This window comes from Scomber japonicus, chromosome 17 (genome assembly GCF_027409825.1).
Source record: "Scomber japonicus isolate fScoJap1 chromosome 17, fScoJap1.pri, whole genome shotgun sequence".
Classification (NCBI taxonomy): Eukaryota; Metazoa; Chordata; class Actinopteri; order Scombriformes; family Scombridae; genus Scomber; species Scomber japonicus.
The window spans coordinates 9,371,973-9,392,015 of record NC_070594.1 but is presented as its reverse complement, the minus strand read 5'-3'; the positions used below and the strand labels follow the sequence as shown (position 1 = coordinate 9,392,015).

Sequence of the window (20,043 nt, the reverse complement as noted above, 5' to 3'; positions counted from 1 at the left end):
ATCAAAGTTCCCCTTCAGCTGCTGCCTTTATGGGCATGCTTACACTGACATCAATAACACATTTCAGTCTGGATAACACGATGGGCTCCAGAGACGGTTTGATGAAGATTGCTGCACTGATTGGAGTTTTACTGATTTTGAAGGTAAAGAGTGTTTTTTAAGGTATTTTAAAGTGAATTGAAATAATGTTGCAGTGGAGGGTGTGTGAACTGAACTCTCTATTTGTGTGCTAATAGGTGCAAGCTGTGCCGACACGTACCGGTTGGTTCCTGTTAACTTTATTGATCACATGCACATATAATACAAGCTCTTAAATTCATTATGTTGCTTTTTTGTGGCTTTAACCATAAATATATCTTCCAGGTGATGATGCGGATGAAGGGGAACTGAGAGAGGACATACTTGAGATCAATAAAGGTACATTTGTTAAGCCAAGTCTTGTGTACTGTGATCATAAGCTTTGTTGACTGTTATATTCATATATATACTAAACATGAAATTTTAACATTTTAGATTTAGACTACCTGTTTGAGGGAGACATCGCCGGTAATGTAAGTATACTAAGAATCTGTGTAGTGTTTGTGTATTTTAAAAGACATAAAAGCACACTCTCAATGCTTTCAATGTGTCTTGTAGCCCAGCAGAAATGCAATCCTCAATGAAACAAGAAGATGGAAGTTTCCTATAGCATACATCCTAACAGATTCATTAGGTACGCCGTGCACAATGGAAGTACTTTCTAGCAATGAATACATTTGATGAGTATGTAAAACATGCGCTGATTTTAAAATGAATTTCTATTATTTTAGATCTGAATGCAAAAGGTGTGATCCTCCAGGCTTTTGAGGAGTACCGTCTGAGATCCTGTGTGGACTTCAAGCCCTATGAGGGAGAGGCCAGCTACATCTCCTTCGCTAAGTTTTCTGGGTGAGTTGTAGTCTCAGAAATCATCTTAACTGTTGCGCAACTTTATGGGTCATGCTGTTATATCCTTTAACTTGAGACATTATAAACCAAGGATTAGGAAATGCTGATGTGTTTTGATTTTTCCATTGAATTAATCTAGATGCTGGTCATATGTTGGAGATGATAGAGTAGGCCAGAATTTGTCCATCGGAGCCGGGTGTGACACCAAAGCCGTTGTGGAGCATGAGCTCCTGCACGCTCTGGGCTTTTACCACGAACAGTCTCGTTCTGATAGAGATGACTATGTCAAGATCTGGTGGGACCAGATTGAAGCAGGTGGGTCACAATTATGTCAATTATGTTTTTATTCAGAGCTGTAGCTGAAATTTTAGAAACACTGACGTCAACATGAGTCTAAATTCCCTGAATTTTGACAGCTGACAACCAAACCCTGTAACCTTTATGAGTATTTGAAATAATTACAGATTTATTTTTTTATTTATTGATTGAACTCTTAAATAAAGTTGACAATTTCATGGTAGGTGTTCAGTCCTTTACCTTGTTTTCTGAGTATTTTAAGGATTAAGGAACATGATGTCTTATGATTGAGACTTAAAGTTCATTCTTTACTTTGGAAACAATTTGACAAAGATTATCTCACTACAAGGTTCACTCAATTTGCTGTTGTGGCGCTTTCACCCTTATCTATACAGTGCATCCACAGTTGATATCATCAGCAGATTCAGTCATCATAAATAAATGAGATTTATTTGTGTGTTTATTTAGTCAAACGGTCAAGTTTCTTCAAATCTCAGTTTAGTTGTATTTAGGCACAGTGGCGCTCACATGCTGATGTTAAAACTTAGCTGGTGAACACTGATGAAAAAGTTATCAGGTATTCAGAATCAGATCACTTTATTTATCACAGAGGGCAATTCACTTCCACAATCTACCAGACCTTACACAAAACAGAAAAACACACAACAAAAACACACATTGGGCTGTGCCAGAGACAACAGATAAGGACAACGCATACTGACTCACATAAGGGTCAGGCAAGTAAAACAGGCAAGTAAGACATTCGTAGCATAAATAAATAAATGAAAATATTATGCATTGCACATACTTCGATGAATGACCACACCAGCCTTTTAAAAAGAAAGTAGAAACACAATACAAACGACCATTTTAGTTAAAAATAAGTAGATTAAAAAATAAGGCCGTGGTTTAAGATTTTAATTTTGAAGACACCTATTTAAAATGACTACAGTCAGTATTTAGCAACCTGATCGCTGAAGGAATAGAAGAATGAGAATAGCAAATTCACCATGTTCACGAGTTCACGCACTGGGGTAGATCTTAAAACGTCTAACATGAAAATGTAGAGTGTAAATACTTCTTCATCACCTTTAGACCTCTATGTCACTCATGCTAGTTAAAGCCTTGGTTTTATTTGCAATGTATCAGACTGTGTCTTTTAATCATGCATCCAAAAAGATATTAATTAATTAATTAACTGACAATACAAAATTTACATGTAAAAGCAAAGGTTGTGTGGTAGTACTGTTTGAAAGATATACTCTCACTTGAAAATCCACATATCAGTGACAATGTTAATCTATCCTCACAGGGAAGGAGCACAATTTCAATAAGTATGAGGACAACTTCATCACTGATCTGAACACGGCGTACGATTATGAGTCCATCATGCACTACAGACCACTGTCCTTCAACAAGAATGAAAGCATCCCCACAATCACCACCTCCATACCGTATTTTAATGAGGTCATTGGCCAGCGGTTCGACTTCAGCGAGGTCGACATCACCAGACTGAACCGCATGTACGACTGTGGTGAGTGTCTCTTCTAACATCTACTCTGTTTCTCTGTGCTCACCTCAAATCTGAGTTTTGGGGGCGTAGCTACAAGCATGATTTATATTAGGTTGGAGCCCAGTGTGATGATGGGACTCACATACACTCAGATTGGGCTTTTCAGTGATTTCGGACACACTCAAGCTTTTAAACTTTGTCGGGTCACTGTTGATAACTCCTCTGTCACAGCCAACACTCACACTCTTCTGGACCAATGCTCCTTTGAGCTGATCAACATCTGTGGAATGATCCAGAATGAGGACGACACTGCAGACTGGGTCCAGACACTGAGCAGTCCAGTCGATACAGATCACACCCTGGAAGGGCGTTGCAGAGGTACAGAAAACATTTTTTTAATACCATATGCAATGGTATATCAAACATAGATCTCAGCTAAATCCTATAAGAAAATATCTTGTAATCTAATGCATTTTTATTTTAAGGGGTATCAGTCTAGCTCCATATGAAGGTTATTGGTATTTTTATTTTAGTGGTTTTTATTTCATGACAATTTGCAAAGAAAAGACCTATTTTCATTTATCTCAGTGACCAATGTAATGGAACAAGAATTATGAATTAAGAATATGTCTCAGCCTCATTTGACAAATAATTTCTCAGTGTTATCTTTTTAAATTTCTTCTTAAGACTCACTTTTATTTTTTTACTTTGGATATTTTACTTGCATTATCTGTTTTTACTGTAAAGCACTCTGTAACTTTGTTTTGAAAGGTGCTATATAAATGAAGTTGAAATCATACTGTATACATGACAGACTGATATGACTTTTTTTTATTAGATATATATCTAAAACCTTATTTAGACTTGTGTAAGAACATATGTGCCATTTGGTAATTTTAGTGTCCCTGTAAGCCATGACAGTGAGTCAGCATGCAAAATATATTACACTGAAACAAATTGAATTTTTATCACACTTTTTTGCTTTTTCTGGTTTGACATGTCAAAATATCCTTTATAGACCTAAAATAGACCTATTAACAAAATATGTACGGTCACCACTTGTCTTTTTAGATTCTGGCTACTTCATGAAGTTTGACACTTCTTCCGGCAATGTTGGAAACAGCGCCATGCTGGAGTCACGTATCCTCTACCCCAAGAGAGGCGAACAATGCTTACAGTTTTTCTACAAAATGACTGGAGCAGCTGGGGACAGGCTTGTGATATGGACCAGGGCTGATGATGGGACAGGAAATATTACCAGTGTCAAGAAGATCCACAGCTTCACAGGTATATTATTTTGTCAATCATGCAACAATTGAGTGTACACTTGAGTGCTATACATTTAGTTTAATCTATAAATAATTTAACAATAGTCATTACTTGCTTTTTGTCTCTCAGGTGATGGAGATGATGCCTGGAAAATTGCCCATGTGTCACTTAAGGAGACAAAGAAGTTCCGCTATTTCTTCCAAGGCATCAAGGGACAATCCAGCTCCTCGGGCGCCATCTTAATCGATGACATTGCTCTTACCGAGACTGTTTGCCCCAGTGCTGTTTGGCAAATCTCCAACTTTAGTAGCCTCCTTGACAAAACCTCTATTGGCACTCCGGTTAGAAGCAAGTGCTTCTACAACTCAGACGGCTACGCATTTGGTATCAGTATTTACCCAAATGGGAGAAGCAATGACTACCCAGACTATGTTGGTATGACCATGCACCTCTGCAGTGGGGAAAATGATGCAGTGATGGAGTGGCCTGCCAAAAATAGGCAGACTACCATTGTTGCCATGGACCAAGACCCCGATGTGAAACTGAGGATGTCTTCTACAAGAAGCTTCACCACAGGTAGGTCACGGCTGCTGCCACCTAAACTACAGCTAGTGGTGTGTAACCATGCACTTGTTCATTTGAAACAATCCATCTTTACTTTATCCCCTACCCTGACATCCTGTTTTCACCACAAATATATGGAATTAAGTATCAATATCACAACTTCTATCACTGTCACTATCACAGCTCCTTCAAGGCTTCAATTGTATCTGCTGCACTGAATGATGAAAAATGTATAACGTGTTGTTTTTAACGCAATTGCCCCTCAGATTCTCACGCCCGCTGGAACAAACCAACAGCAGCTTCAGGAGCTTTGTGGGATCCCAGCTGCAACTGCTTCCGCAGTCCAGACTATGGCTGGGGCACATTCATTTCTCACAAGCATCTGCACAGGAGGAGCTTCCTAAAGAACGATGACCTTATCATTACTGCTGACTTCAATGGTGAGAAATATCAGCTCTTATGTGGCGAGCACTATATCACATTATTTGGTTGATATATATAATCTACAAAAAAACAGCTGGAAGTACATTTTTAAGCTACCCGAGCTTCCTGGGTGTCAAAATTACTCTATAACCATACAAACTGGAGCCCAATTCATTAATTTTCTTTATAAATTGACAACAAAGTTTTCTGAGATTTGGCAATGCGTTCAGTTTCAGTAGAAAATGGAAAAAACAAGCTAGTGAAACAATCCAGAATGATCACATTTCTTAATCAAATTAAATGTATTCTTGGATTAATATCACTACACAGCCATAATCTGATTATTAGTTTATCTTCTAAATGTTGTCTTTTTGAAATTAAAAATAAAAATATATATTAAAAAGTATGAATTCATAAGATATTTTTTAAGTCCTACATAGGTAGAAAATCACAAAAGACAGAAATTGGAAGACACCTTTTCCTTGGTTTCCAGGAAGATATATAATCTGCTAAAAAAAAAGAAAAGAAAAACAGCTGGAATGACGTTTTTAGGCTAAACTTTTTGACAATTATTTTACTGTTTATAAATTCTGCAAACAACCAATTAATTTCATATAATTCATCTCACAAATCTTATCTGAACTGTCTCTTACATATATGTTTCTTTCCATGTAGCATTAGCTGATATTTTTATTCACCCATTGATTTAATTTCGTTAGATTTGACCCACCTGATCAAGACAGAGGTGCCTGTCAAACCGGCCGCCCCAAGTAACGACATCACAGATGAGAAGCCAATCATGGAGGAGGAAATAAAACACAGAGAACCGCGTGCTGCTAACCCCTGTTATCCCAACCCTTGTTTGAATGGAGGCGTATGTGTTGAGAGTGAAGGGGAACCATCATGCAGGTATTTATTTGTGGTGGATGAACAGTAGATGTGTATTTGCATTAACAAATGTGTTTTTATATTTTGAAATGTGGGAATTTCCTTTTTTGAGAATTGGGGATGTTTCAGCGAACTGTCTTTTCCAAAATATATGAATTTGCATTTAGAGTAAGCACTTATATCCAGTTTGTGCTTATATGTGTTTAAAGAAATAGTTTGACAATTAAGGTTATACACTTTCCCAGGGGCGGAGTTTAACTTAACTGCATTGTATGACTGCTACAAACATTAGTGGTCGTAATAGTGATTTATTTTATCAACAATTTTCCAAAAACAATGCACATAGAAATAGATAAGTACATAACAATAAGGAATAAGATCAAAAGGAAAACAAAAAATATTATATTTATATTATATTTTATATTTATTATTACATTTTTAATTGCATTTCACTCTGTAACACTGCCTCAACTGAAATGTCTTCAGAAGTTTCCGTCTTACTCACAATTGTTATAAACTCACTCAGATTCAGTCAGAAGTTGGTTGAAGTCACTGTTCAGAAAAAATGACTAAGGATGGAAAGGAAGGAAGGAAGGATGAAGGAAAGAAGGAAGAATGGATGGAGGAAAGAAGGACGGTAGGAGGGAAGGAGGAAAGAAGGAAGGAAAAGAGGAAGGCAGGAAGGGAGGAAAGAAGGACAGAGGAAAGAAGGAAGGGAGGAAGGTAGGGGGGAGGAAAGGAAGGAAGGAAGAAAGGGGGATGGAGGAAGGAAAGAAGGAATGGAGGAAAGAGAGAAGGAGGGAGGGAGGAAGAACAGACAGAAGGAAGGAAGGAAGGAAGGAACAGTCAAAACAGACAGGGTCAATTTGACCCGGGAGGACGACACGAAGGTTAAGGAAGGTTTCACTTTGCTTGGCGTAATATATTTTTTAAAATTAGTTAAGACACTGGTTACCATGGTTACCTGTCTCTGTTTATGTTTATTCACACAATAGTACACATATTGAGTATGTAGTGCATAATATTTCAATTTCGGACAAAGCTCTAGTCTTGCTCTCTGGTTTTAGAAAATCCACAACAGAGAAGCAATTCTTTCATCATCTTCTTCTCTGTTACTACAATAGAGTAGGTTTTACTATCTTAAAAAAACAGTGGCCCTTTTTGCTTAAGTTTATCTTCAGGTGACACAGGACTCAGAAAATACATGAGGGAGTATATGCAATTGCTTTTAAATTCAGAGCAATTAATATTTCTTTCTCTGGTTTTCAGGTGTGCATCAAGCCAGAGCACCTACTACACCGGTAAGACGTGTGAGAATATGAAAATAGACCAAGGCATACTGGGAGCTTTGATTGGCGGTGCGGCAGGTACCGTTGTTCTGACACTGGCCATCTTCACTATCATCAGGAGAAATCAGTGAATCACCTCCCACAGGACTAACGTGACTTCTCAAATCTACCCCTCCAACCCCAAAATATAAGTTAGTAATACAGGGGTCACTTTTCAAATGAAGGAAAACTAGGATCAAAACCTAAATGAGGGAAATGACTGAACTAGCGTCAATCTGCAGGATAGCATCTTACGTTTGTGTCTTAAGTTTAATTTATTTGTAAGATAAAGGTGATCATATGTAGTCTGCTCAATACATTCTCATGAAATATATGTTTGCATTGAAATAAAGTTAATTACTTTCCTTGTTTTTTTAATTGGATTACATATTTTGAGATACATATAGCATAGTATACACACATAGTATAGTACAGGTTATGGTTTATGTCAAACAGTGCAAATTTACAAACTTTATATTAAAATGAAAAGATCAAACCAAGCCAGACATTAAAAAAAACAACCTTATTTTGTTCTATATACAATCAGCAAATACAATCCAGAATCCAAATAAGCTGGTATATGTTAAAGCTGTTCCTTAAAGCTATACAGTGACAGTTCAGTATTGATTTTCAACCCTGTTTTCACAGTCAGTGCCAATACTACTAACAATGGTTTTCAATCAAATCAATAAATGTTATCAAACCATCAGTGCTGTGTTTTATTTACAGCTTTCAGTTAAGAATAACCTAGTTTTCTACATTATTTGAATTACCCAGGAACTACAGAGTGATACAAAGCAAACTCTAAAATATGGCTGTCAATGGAGCAATATATCGCACGTGTGAGTTGTTGTTTCCTTCATATTTGGTCCATTTTCATTGTCTGAAATGGAGAGATGATAGACAGACTGGATTCAAATACAAACAACAAACAATACAAGTTTTAACTCACTATTTTACGGTTGGAAGTGTAAAAATTTCTCACACAAAATAAGGGAACATTTGAATCATGAATGTTGCTGATTCTAATCTTTCAAAATACACGTGCCATCATTCATTCATCATGAAATTATGCTAAAAATATTTATAGGTTTTTAAGGGTTAACACAGTGGATAACTACTGAAATATACCTATGGATTTTTAGCCACTTTGGTGGGCCCCAGAGTGTGAATACAAAGACTTTGGTGACCATCTTGCATCATTATCACGTGAAAGTTTTTACATATTAAGTGAAACATCTAAAAATCTAGTATAGATATTCATGGGTCTTAGATGATGGTTCCTAATAACTCTGAATGTCCTCTGCCTTTTTATCTAGTGCCAACATTATGGTAAATGGAAAATGGACTGTACTTATATAGAGCTTTTTCTAGTCCTTCAGCCAACTTAAATTGGGTTGTTTCTGTATGTTGTTTTCAATGAAATGTCTATTGGAAGAACTGCCATTAAATGTAGTGCAGATATTTACCATACTGATTAATTGTGATAACATGTGATCCCTTAACTATACATTTAGTGATCCTCTGACTTTTACTATAGCACAACCATCAGGTCAAAATTTGTCTAATACTTTGGTTTATGACCAAATACTTCCCATCAGCCTCAGCTGTACTTGGTGTTTAGTGCTAACTTGGAAATGTTACCTAGATGGTGACGTTAGCATTTAGCAAAGCACAGCTGTGTAGCCTCACAGAGATGCTAACACCACTGCAGACTAATGTTTAAGTGTGAACATTGTTTCTAGTATCACCTTTAACAGTCCAACTATGTAAAATAGGATAACAAAACAGATTTAGGCATGAGATATTCTTTATATAAAACAACCTGATGAATAAAAATGACACCCGTTACAGATTAGAAGCAGTCATCTTCTAAGATTTGAGTGTTGAGATTGTTACTCTGCTTTCTTTAATGCATGTACCTTGAACAATAGAAAATGCATGGACACAAGTAAACAGGAAACTATTAATAACCTAATATAAGACTGACCTCAGTTTTCATTTGTCTTTTGTCAATGTTGTTGAAGTGGACTTCTTTATACTCTGCATATGTCCTTTAGATTTTTCCTGAGGATAGAAGCAAACAGAGTTAGAATATATGTTTTCTTCATTTCATCATTTAATTCTATATAGAAATAATTTGTAAATTTACCGTTAAGAGCTTTAACACTTCGTCTCGAACCTGTTAATAAGAACATGAATGTTACATTTATATATAAGTCAGATGGAAAATACTAAACAACATAATTACTGGGCAACAATTTGGGGCTTTAGTACAGTCCACCGGACATCACATGCCTTGGTGCAGTGTTGTGGTTCTGCTGGATTTTTTCATTTTTATACAATTTCAGGTACAAAAATTCACCAAAATAATAATTCTACTTATTGAAAGGCAAATAAAACACTGTATTGGCCACCACAGTGTGAGACTGAATATCTGCTCATTGACAAAATGACAAACCTACCTTCTTCTCTACAATACATCCCATTACCAAAATGAAAAGGCCCTGCAAAACAGCAAAGGTAACAGATTTCAAACTGTTTAAACAAATGCTTTTGTTAAAAAATATACAATACAGACAATACATTTTTCATCTTATCTATTAGACCATGATCTTTCCTTTACTTTAAGTGTTAGATGACGAGCCATTAGTGATGTGGACAGTACAATATCCAACAGGAATGCACCAATCAGATAGGCACTGAGCCAATACTTACCTTAATTAGCCCTTTGGCTATTGACCATACCATGACCAATTCACATTAAATAAAGTTTCATTGAGCAATTTGTTATATAAATTACATTCATTATCGCACTGCCACATTTTCCCATACATAAAAATATTTCAAAAGAAATCCAGGCAGTGAGGTTTACAGATTTTAAATTTGGTAAAAAAGTAAGTAAAATGAAGTAGTATTGGTAAAGAAAAAGTTGTCTTGGTGCATCCCTAATGTCAATTCTATTTGGTGTGTGGGTTGCTTTCAAATTACCTGGAAGGAATTGACGATGGTGAAAGTGTAGCTAGCAATCTTATGCAGGGGACTCTTTGAATCTAATAGCTGCAGGCAGAAGCCAATGACCCATGTTACTCCAAAGACAGGGGTCAGAAAGATCACCACTTTAAGGATACTTTTAGCTGTCTCCTTGTCATCTGTCTTGCTGTTATCAGGAACCGAGCTCTTCAACAGCGTAAGAATGACAACCACCATGGAAAAGAGGTTTGTCAAAATAACAGTTCCCACAGGGAGGATGAAAGCATGCAAGGATCCATCCAACAGTCCGTTAAAAACTAGCCAACAGTTCTCATCATGGTAGCGATCCCCGGTGTATTTGTAATACACATAGCTGGCTCCCACAATAACGAGTGGGCAAACATAGCCTACAATGCTGGACAGGAACATGAAGACTCGCTTCCTCAATGGGCTGAAGACAAAGATGAGCTGGTGGACGAGCATGACACTCAAACACAGCATCCAGCAGAACATGGCCAAGTAGAATAGGTGTTTGCATGCCGTTATAACAAGACACCAGGAGTCACCTAGAGTCTTTAAAAAGTTGGTGGCCAAGAAACTGCAGTTAGCGAGCAACAGGAAAACAGCAATGTTAACCATGGCCGTGTGTCGGAAATGTGAAAGATTTGTCTTGACCACAGCTGACCAAACCAGAGATTCAATGATGAGGAAAATCAGCAAGGAGCAGATGGACACACCAAGGCCCACATTTGTAATCATACTTAGGACGGGGTCTTCTGGGGCTTCCTTGGCCATGAGGATAGAGAATGCAGTCAAGTGGTTACACTCGCAGAATGTATAGTTTTTATCAGTACTTTTGACAGTGCACCCTTCATCCGACCACTCATTCGTTGTGGTGTTCCAGAAGACGCACGAAGGTTCAATTCCCTCTCCAGTGGGGAAGTTTAGACCAATTTGTAAATCCGTATCATTGTTGTCTTCTTTTGTGAGTGATAATAAAAGGCTGGTAACATTTTTGTTTTTTGGGTTTTTTAATTTGTCCGTTAGACCTTTCAAAGCAACAGTTCTTATTCGTCCGGTGACATTTGTCAGATTCACGCCAATATTAAACACGGGCTCTGGACAGGCATTATAGCAGAATTTAAGTTCTACATTTGGACTGTTCAAATGTTCTGGACTGTTGCTCTGGTTAATCTTGACATTCTTTACCAGATTTTCCATAGACACAAGGTAATTTGATGACAAGTTCTGAAGAACAGTGCTGTTGACTCCTTCCCAGGACTTGTTCAACATGTTGCTTGAGGCATTGACAAAATCCTGAAATAGAAGAATGATGAAAAAATATCAGTAGGAACTGACCTCCAGTGGTTAGATTTCAGGTAAAAATAAGCTAAATGAGACTGAAGCTTACTGATGCAATTAATTAATTAAAGATAAAACAAGATGTGGCAGTGAAGTACAATTTTAGGGTTAGAGCTTTATAAAAAAAACTGCACCAGTATTCATTTATGAGTGCACTTTTGAAACATAACCAGTGAAAGCAAACCTGTACATTTAGACAAAAACCATGTTGAACTCCTTACTGAAGCTTTCAACCAAATCTCCACATATTTCAAAGTGCTCAGTTGTCATGGAGATGGTTTAGTTGTCATACGATCTAAGTGTGGAATTTCCATCACTGACGTTTGTTCCTGGTGTTCATTCAGATCACGCTTTTAATGTTTGATTGTTTTGGTGTTTTCTTTTCTTCTACTCTGTATTGCTTTTATTGATTGTGTTTTCATTCATACCGTTTGGTTTTATTGTTTTAATTGACTTTGATTCTGTAAAGCAGTGCAAGAGTGTTGTTAATACTAGCTCTAAGCTCTGTACTATTATTATTATTCTTATTTCTTCTTCTTCTTCTTCTTCTTCTCCTTCTTCTTCTTCTCCTTATTATTATTATTATTATTATTAATTTTCCTCTCTGAGCCTGTATTGTTCTATTCACTTTCTATTCTCATGTGATAATATCTAAGCCATCTTCATAACAACTGAGCAATTCTGTCTGTAGAGGAAAGTCATGAGATGTGGGAAAAAGATTTGGAAAAAACAAAAAAGTTAGACCTTATGTTAATATCTTTTTTCCCACACTGCTTGTCTAAAGTCAAGAATTAAACCTCCAGGCTCATAACTGAACATGTATTACAGTAAATGTAATAGAAAATGACAAGGGCTTACAGGTAAGACACGGTCGTCTATGTCAATAAGTTTTGATGAATCAGCCATCACACCTAAAATGCTGACGGAGGCAGCAATTTCAGCCATATTGCTACCTGGATTATCAGAATCATATGTAGATGTAGATTGGTTCTTAAGTCCTTCAAATATACCCATGGCCACTTTTTGACTAGCCCCTATTCCCATCTGGAATTTCTAGAAAGTTAAAACAAACAAAAGTCAGTATTTCTTTGTAAGGGTGTCCTGAAGAACACAAATGTACATCCCCCACACAAAAAATGTATTTTCAGAAAAAGTGTGATTCAACTTTTTAATCCTAAAGTCATACAATGCTATGAGTTGCAATGCCACACTCACAGATGCTGCATCTGAAATTTTGTTCAACTCTTCATTGATACAGTAGTAGAACACCTCCTGCCATAATGGGCCATCACAAGTGCGGGAATTATAGCCAACCTTGCCCAATTCACATGTTCGATTATACACTGTGTGCCCAAATGGAGTATTTGGCCAAGTCACTCCATGTAGGACCTCTTCCTTGCAAACTGAGGTACCCTCTTGGAGAAAAATGCAGGGAATAATTAGTTTATGAAAGACAAGAAAATGCAAATGTAAATATAAACAAAGCAACATTTTGAATTAATGAGACTCTGGGAAATCACCATAGACTCATTTGAAATCCAAGCATGTTATAATAATTAGAAGCTGTATTACTAAACGTGGAATTTTTAATTATTTACAGTCACTTACTATAGATTATTGAAATATCCACTCGTGCATTTTTTTTTTGAGACAATGAGTTACTAAAAGTGACCTCCAGGTATAGTGTGTCTGAGGTTTCCTTGCAACTGATAGGAACTTGGAAATTGTAGAACAGGTTCCCCTTCCCATCAGCTATAAAGAAAGACAGATATTAGTTTAAATGTTATTATTATAGGATGTGGATTTTACATGCATTTTGCAGGAATGTGAATTTCAATTTGTGTTTTTGTGGTGCAGTTGGCAAAAAGAAGGAAGGAAGGAGGACATAGATTTTAGAGAAGGTGAATGTTTGTCTTACGTGTTTCCTCTACTTCTTCTTTCCCTTTACTCAAGTAGCTCCACCAAAAAGTATATGTCTCGTTGCTTTGTCTGATGCTGACAGCGACAGACAAAGCAACGGTTTGAGAGCCGTCCTCTTTTGAACAGTCCACTACAAGAGGTTTTAACTCCACGTTGATCTCGTCAGGAAGGAGTGCCACATACAGCTGTGTCTTGGCTGTGTGCCTGACTGACCCTTTAGTGAATCCACACTCGTATGTACCTGCGGGGGAACATGTAGGTAAATTCACACTGGTAATAATAAATCTGGACCCAATAGGATTTTCTCTCTCTCTCATATATGACTCAGATGAGCAATGAGATACAATAGAATTAAAACTGAAATAGGGTTTGATTGATGCAAGCATCATGGGCTTTAAAAGCCTATTCAGTCTTCATTGTACAAATTAAGTGTTACAAGCTGGTGTGATTTAAGAAGCCCACACTCTGTGCACCCAAGAATTACCCCTTTGCACTTGTTATCAATCAAAGTAGCATCTAAAGGGGGTCAGCCCTATGTTCTCACAGCCCTATGTTACGAAAACTTCCTCCCATCAAAATTAGGCCCTATGTTTCCTCAGGCCTACATTCCCACAGCACAGGTATTGCCATTCCCTAATGCACATAACATGTTGTTTTTCATCTATGAAAATGCTTGAAAGATTCTTTATCTTATTATTTAACTGGGGGAAACATGCTGTGGGAACATAGGGCTGAGGAAACATAAGGCTGAGGGAATGTAGGGCTGTGGGATTATAGGACTGTGGGAAAATAGGGCTGAGGGAACATATAGGGCTGAGGGAACATATAGGGCTGAGGGAACATAAAGCTGAGGGAAAATAGGGCTGTGGGAACATAGGGCTGTGGGAACATAGGGCTGTGGGAACATAGGGCTGTAGGAACATAGGCCTGTAGGAACATAGGGCTATAGGAACATAGGGCTATAGGAACATAGGGCTGAGGGAACATAGGGCCGAGGGAACATAGGGCTGAGGGCTGTAGGAACATAGGGCTGTGGGAACATAGGGCTGTGGGAACATAGGGCTGTGGTAACATAGGGCTGTAGGAACATAGGGCTGTAGGTAGATAGGGCTGTAGGAACATAGGGCTGTGGGAACATAGGGCTGTATGTACTTAGGGCTGTAGGAACATAGGGCTGTGGGAACATAGGGCTGTAGGTACTTAGGGCTGTAGGAACATAGGGCTGAGGGCTGTAGGAACATAGGGCTGTGGTAACATAGGTCTGTAGGAACATAGGTCTGTAGGAACATAGGGCTATAGGAACATAGGGCTGTGGGAACATAGGGCTGAGGGAACATAGGGCTGTAGGTACTTAGGGCTGTAGGAACATAGGGCTGAGGGCTGTAGGAACATAGGGCTGTGGTAACATAGGGCTGTAGGAACATAGGGCTGTAGGTACATAGGGCTGTAGGAACATAGGGCTGTGGGAACATAGGGCTGTAGGAACATAGGGCAGTAGGTACTTAGGGCTGAGGGAACATAGGGCTGTAGGAACATAGGGCTGAGGGCTGTAGGAACATAGGGCTGTGGTAACATAGGGCTGTAGGAACATAGGGCTGTGGGAACATAGGGCTGAGGGAACATAGGGCTGTAGGAACATAGGGCTGAGGGAACATAAAGCTGAGGGAAAATAGGGCTGTGGGAACATAGGGCTGAGGGAACATAGACACGCTCACATCTAAAGTCAAACTGACATTTTATGGACATCATTGACTACGTATAAATATGGATGATGTGTCTTCACAAAAACAGTAGAAAGAATGTCAATGTAAAATCTCTGTACTTACCTTCCCACAAGCCTGTAACTTCCTCGATCGTAAGGTTCACACATGACTTGTATTCATCTGTGGCACAGGATTGACTCACTGTCGCCACAGTGCCACTGTTGATCTCAAAGCGCTCGTCCTGCCTGGTCAAGTTCCAGCCAGCGCTATCTGTCTTCTCCTCTAAAAAGCATATCAGCTGTTGCCTTGTCATATAGCAAACTTTACTGTCTGGGGACTCCATGGTGACCATTCCTGTGTGAAAAATAAATCATCAGTCTATTGTTCGTTCCTATTACTTGCTACCACTTATGGATGATGTAGTGAAGATGCTGTTCACTGCAGTTCACAGTCAACCAAGTTTTTTTTGATATAAGCATAGCTCTACTGAAAACAAGTTAGCTTCAGATTATGCACCACATGCACTTGTCACCCAAACTATTCCACTATTCCTCCAAACTTTCAATATTCAAAAGGAAAACAAATAATATAGTCAAAGTATAAAACAAAAAGCAGCAGTAGTAGTCTATAAAGAGCATGCATTACAACAGCTAAGAAATAATAACAGAGTAAAAAGTCATCATGATCTAAATCAGGGGTGTCAAACTCATTTTGGTTCAAGTGCCATGAACAAGTCAATTTGATCTCAAGTGGGCCGGACCAGTAAAACTAATAAAAAGTAAAAGTAAAAGTAATAACCTATAAATACCAACTTTACTATAATAAACCATCTATTTACAAACAGCCTGAGATGTGTTAAGACAAATGTATTTTTATGATTATGAGTAAATTAGCCTTTGCAGAAGCTGCTGATTGACAACATTTTGCACAATGTCCAATATATCAATGTTCTTAACGTTTGAAAGAGCAGAACATTTGTAATCCAGTAGGCCGGATTGGACCCCTTGGCGGGCCGGTTTTGGGCCAAGGGCCTTATGTTTGACATGCCTGATCTAAATGGATGTAAAAAGAATAGTAATGCATTTTTACTGACCTACAGTGTCAACCCAAATTACAGCGTTCCATTCTTTTTCCAGAGTAGTCACTATTTTTTGAAGTTCAGAAGTCAGAACTTTGACGTTGACAGCTGCCTCAAATTTAGCACTACAACAATGACAGATGTTAAAGATATAGAAAGTGTCTGTGTGTGAGATTAATGTAATAAAAGATGACATGCAACCAAAACAACAATAATAATAATAATAATAATAATAATAATAATGATACATTCAATTAATAAAGCACTTGACATGCTGACTGCTGCTACACCTTCAAAAACAATATTCAAATTGACATGATTAAATTATTTAAATTCTGTTGTTTCAATAATGTCTAATAAATGTATTTTTATCATAGCAAAAACATTATTTGCAAGCACTGGTTTCACCCCAGTCCCTTATCTGTCTGTCAAATGTTGGTGCATGCCAGTTATTGATTACCCAGTGAGCCTAAGAATTACATGTATATACTACTAATGTGCAACAGCAAATATGTTTTGAAAGAAACAGACAAATATATAGAAGTATCTGTATATGCTAAAAATAAATTACACTTTATTACACAAAGTAATAAAACAATAAGTTTGCAAAGTACAATACCCTTCAGCGTTCTCGGAAATGTTCACACCGTCAAAGGCATTCAGTTTTTGGAGTTCACTTGTAAGCTTTAAAAATAAAGAGCATTAACTCTTTTACATTTGACTGTATGTATTAATAGCAGAAATATCAATATAAACAGGGCTTAATCACAAAAACTCAGTGATACACATTATCAGGAATATATATATACATTTGAGATGAGAGTGAGATGTACCTTTGCTTCTTTGGTTTTATCCCAGCCGCTCATTATAACTGATCCATTGATTTGAACTGTGTTGATTGAAAGAATATTATATATTATATGACATCATGCAAATCAAGTAAAATTGCTATATAACTGAAGTATGCACATTTTTTAAATATGAATACAAATATGCAACTCCTCCTTTTCCTTACTATGTTGCACCAGGATCTGACTTTAAAACCCTTACATTCATGTTTGATTTATTTTCTTTCTTTTTTTTTATACAGAAATGTTTAAATCTGCCTTTAATTAATTGTGAGCAGGTTTCTTAAAATTACATCATCTCCACAAAGAATGTAGGAAACCGTGAAATTGTACTGCATACTACAGAATGGCTAAAAAAGGGGCCCATTGATAATGACGGGTAGAAAACCAGGTCACAGCCAGGTAATGTTGGTTCATCTTGGGGTGATAATCAGTCAGTGGTCAATGTGTGTAGTAAAGTCGCTGGTACTCCACTGACAGACATTTCATTTTTGCACAAAGCTAAGTCCCTGAGGAAAGCAGAAGAAATCTTGTCTGACCCCAGTCATCCCCTGGCATCGGGATTTAAACTGCTCCCATCTGGACGCAGATTTTGTATGCTCAGATGTAGGACAGGTAGATTTAAAAAGTCCTGGGTTCCAGTGGCCATTGGCCTTTTAAACAATGGATGATTTTTAGCCTTTTAAGCCATTTTAAGGTGGATTGCACTGTGGTCAACTTTTTTTTTTTTTACTATTTATTGTTATTCTGTATTGTACTTTGTGGATTGTTTATTTTCAAATTGTAACTGAAATTATTATTGTTATTTCTATTGTTTTGCTGCAATAAAGATTTCTTGAACTTGAACTACATTGTAATATTTGCTGGGCTATTGTCCACAACACAAGAATTTTAAAAAATACAAAAATCCAACAACACTTGTAACATAACTACCAGGTTACGACAATCCTTATTCCATTATATCATACTTATTTACAAAATGCAATAAATGATGATAAACAAGAACATAGCAGTACAAATTCTACAAAAGCAAAGGAAAATCAAACACTGCATCAGGACCGTTACCTTTGTATCTGGCAACGCAGAGTGGTGTGATGTGTGACACATTAGCCGTGCAAAAAGTTCCATTACAACAGTTTTCACTGGTGCACACTTCATTGCTCCAAAAGTAATTCTCAGAGCAGTTGCATGTGGATTTGTCTCCAACGATCACGCACTCTATAAAGAGAAACACAGGTGCTCTGATTTCTGCCTTTTCAAAATTCGAAAGATGTAGTGTGTTGTGCAGGTTCCCTACTTCCACCCCCCCCCCCCCACCCCCCTCCTTCTCATTGTATTAAAGACCTGTTATATATATAAATGAATAAATAAATAATAAACCTAGAAAGAAAACATCGCTCTGGAAATATACCTGAAATCACTTCACTGAGTAAGACGGCCACATTGTGGGATTTCCCTTCGACATCCACTGTGAGGGGAAGGTCTTTCAAAGCTGACTCGATATCATGAGCATTCAGTGTGACATTACTCTCCACCATCAGCTCACCAAAGTAGACATCGCCCGACGTTTCTGAAAATGCACATTGGACATCTGTGACACACACTTGTCATTTTTCACTTTAACATAGACACTAAACCTACAGTACATGTTATTACAGTGTATCACTTTAGAGAGATCAGATTATTGTATGGAACTGTACATTCAGTTCACAGATGTAAAATACATGCAAATAAACAGATGTACCACAATACGTTTAAAATTGCTTATGTTAAGTAGGAAATAAGGAAATGACATACACATGCATAGATACTCTGGTAAACTATAAAATGGAAGTTTTTTTCTTTTTCTTTTTGTCTTTTTCTTTTGTTAAGCACCACATCTAAATTTCAGTGCATGGTACAGTATAATCCATTATAATCCTGGTTTAGCTGATGATCGGTGGAAATTTCCTTAAGTATTTTATGGAAGCACCCTACCTTCATTAGCAGTATTTGCAAAGACCTGCAAAAGCAAGAACAAGCAGACAACAAAGTTAATATTTCTCTCATAGGTGTACTTCAATCTCTTGTCAAATTAAAATAGAACACTCTTGCTCTAAAGCACTTTTGAATAAAACATGTGAGATACATACAAAAGCTGACTTTGGTTCTTAAGATTGTGTGTGAACTATAATTTAAAAAATAATAATAATTTTAGCGACACAGTGATAGTGAGAGAGAAAAAGAAAAAGAAGAGAGCATTAAATTAGAACTATAGGAGTGTAAAGGCATAAATTCAGGCATATTTTAAGAGATGAATCATTTGTGTGTGATGTTATGTTTCCACACATGCAAAAATAATTTAAAAATCCTGAATCTATGAATATGCAAATCGTGTTAATTTCCAAAGTTTAACAGCTGAAGACAAGATGTCTTCTACACTGAAGGCTTCAAGTTTCCACATCAGACTAAACTTAAATTTGAAGTTTGGACACACCCTACTTCCCTTTTGTCCAATCTTCTTACTGGTACTGTTCGTCATTCTGTACAGTGAAGCTCAAACATCAACAATAAAAATATTTTTGGGTGTGTGGGATTTAAAAAATCCTAGCTATAGCCCTGGCCAGCAAAATGTAACTGATTACTCTGAAGCATCATTACCTGATAGTAGATGTACACAATTCCAATCAGGCACATAAACACCCGGGAACCCATCGTATTTCTAGAAGAAATATCAGAAAAGAAAAGAAAAAATCAGATTAACCAACAGTAGCATCAACTGACAAATAAGAGGATAAATGGGTCTTTTGTGTCCAGTTGGTTTAGTCAAATTTAAAATGTCAACCAAGCATAACATTTCTGCTTTTAATCCATTTTGAGAGAATCTATTAGAGGATTATGGCAAAAATGTTTAAGTGGTGTAACCATAAAAACTTAAAAAATAATTACATTTACACTTAACTTAAAAACA

The 20,043-nt window shown here is 37.2% G+C and overlaps 2 protein-coding genes across 2 annotated transcripts; one reads left to right on the top strand and one right to left on the bottom strand.

Moving 5' to 3' along the window:
- The first annotated feature begins 80 nt into the window (after window positions 1-80).
- Window positions 81-7,301, top strand: mep1a.2 (meprin A, alpha (PABA peptide hydrolase), tandem duplicate 2). The gene is made up of 14 exons (XM_053336654.1): window positions 81-143; window positions 237-261; window positions 364-417; window positions 514-551; window positions 637-712; window positions 810-927; window positions 1,067-1,242; window positions 2,537-2,758; window positions 2,969-3,115; window positions 3,809-4,024; window positions 4,136-4,582; window positions 4,837-5,010; window positions 5,713-5,902; window positions 7,151-7,301. Exons 1-14 carry the CDS (start codon window positions 81-83, stop codon window positions 7,299-7,301), a joined length of 2,097 nt encoding a protein of 698 aa, XP_053192629.1.
- Window positions 7,302-9,207: 1,906 nt separating this feature from the next.
- adgrf3b (adhesion G protein-coupled receptor F3b) lies at window positions 9,208-19,787 on the bottom strand. Its single transcript, XM_053336653.1, has 15 exons — window positions 19,734-19,787; window positions 19,071-19,095; window positions 18,505-18,663; window positions 18,159-18,311; window positions 17,079-17,134; window positions 16,865-16,929; window positions 16,261-16,370; window positions 15,291-15,521; window positions 13,463-13,705; window positions 12,760-12,959; window positions 12,403-12,597; window positions 10,201-11,499; window positions 9,675-9,716; window positions 9,362-9,391; window positions 9,208-9,276 (listed from the first exon to the last, which is right to left on the bottom strand). The coding sequence occupies exons 1-15, from the start codon at window positions 19,785-19,787 to the stop codon at window positions 9,208-9,210; spliced, it is 2,931 nt and encodes a 976-aa protein (XP_053192628.1).
- Between the last annotated feature and the right edge of the window lie 256 nt (window positions 19,788-20,043).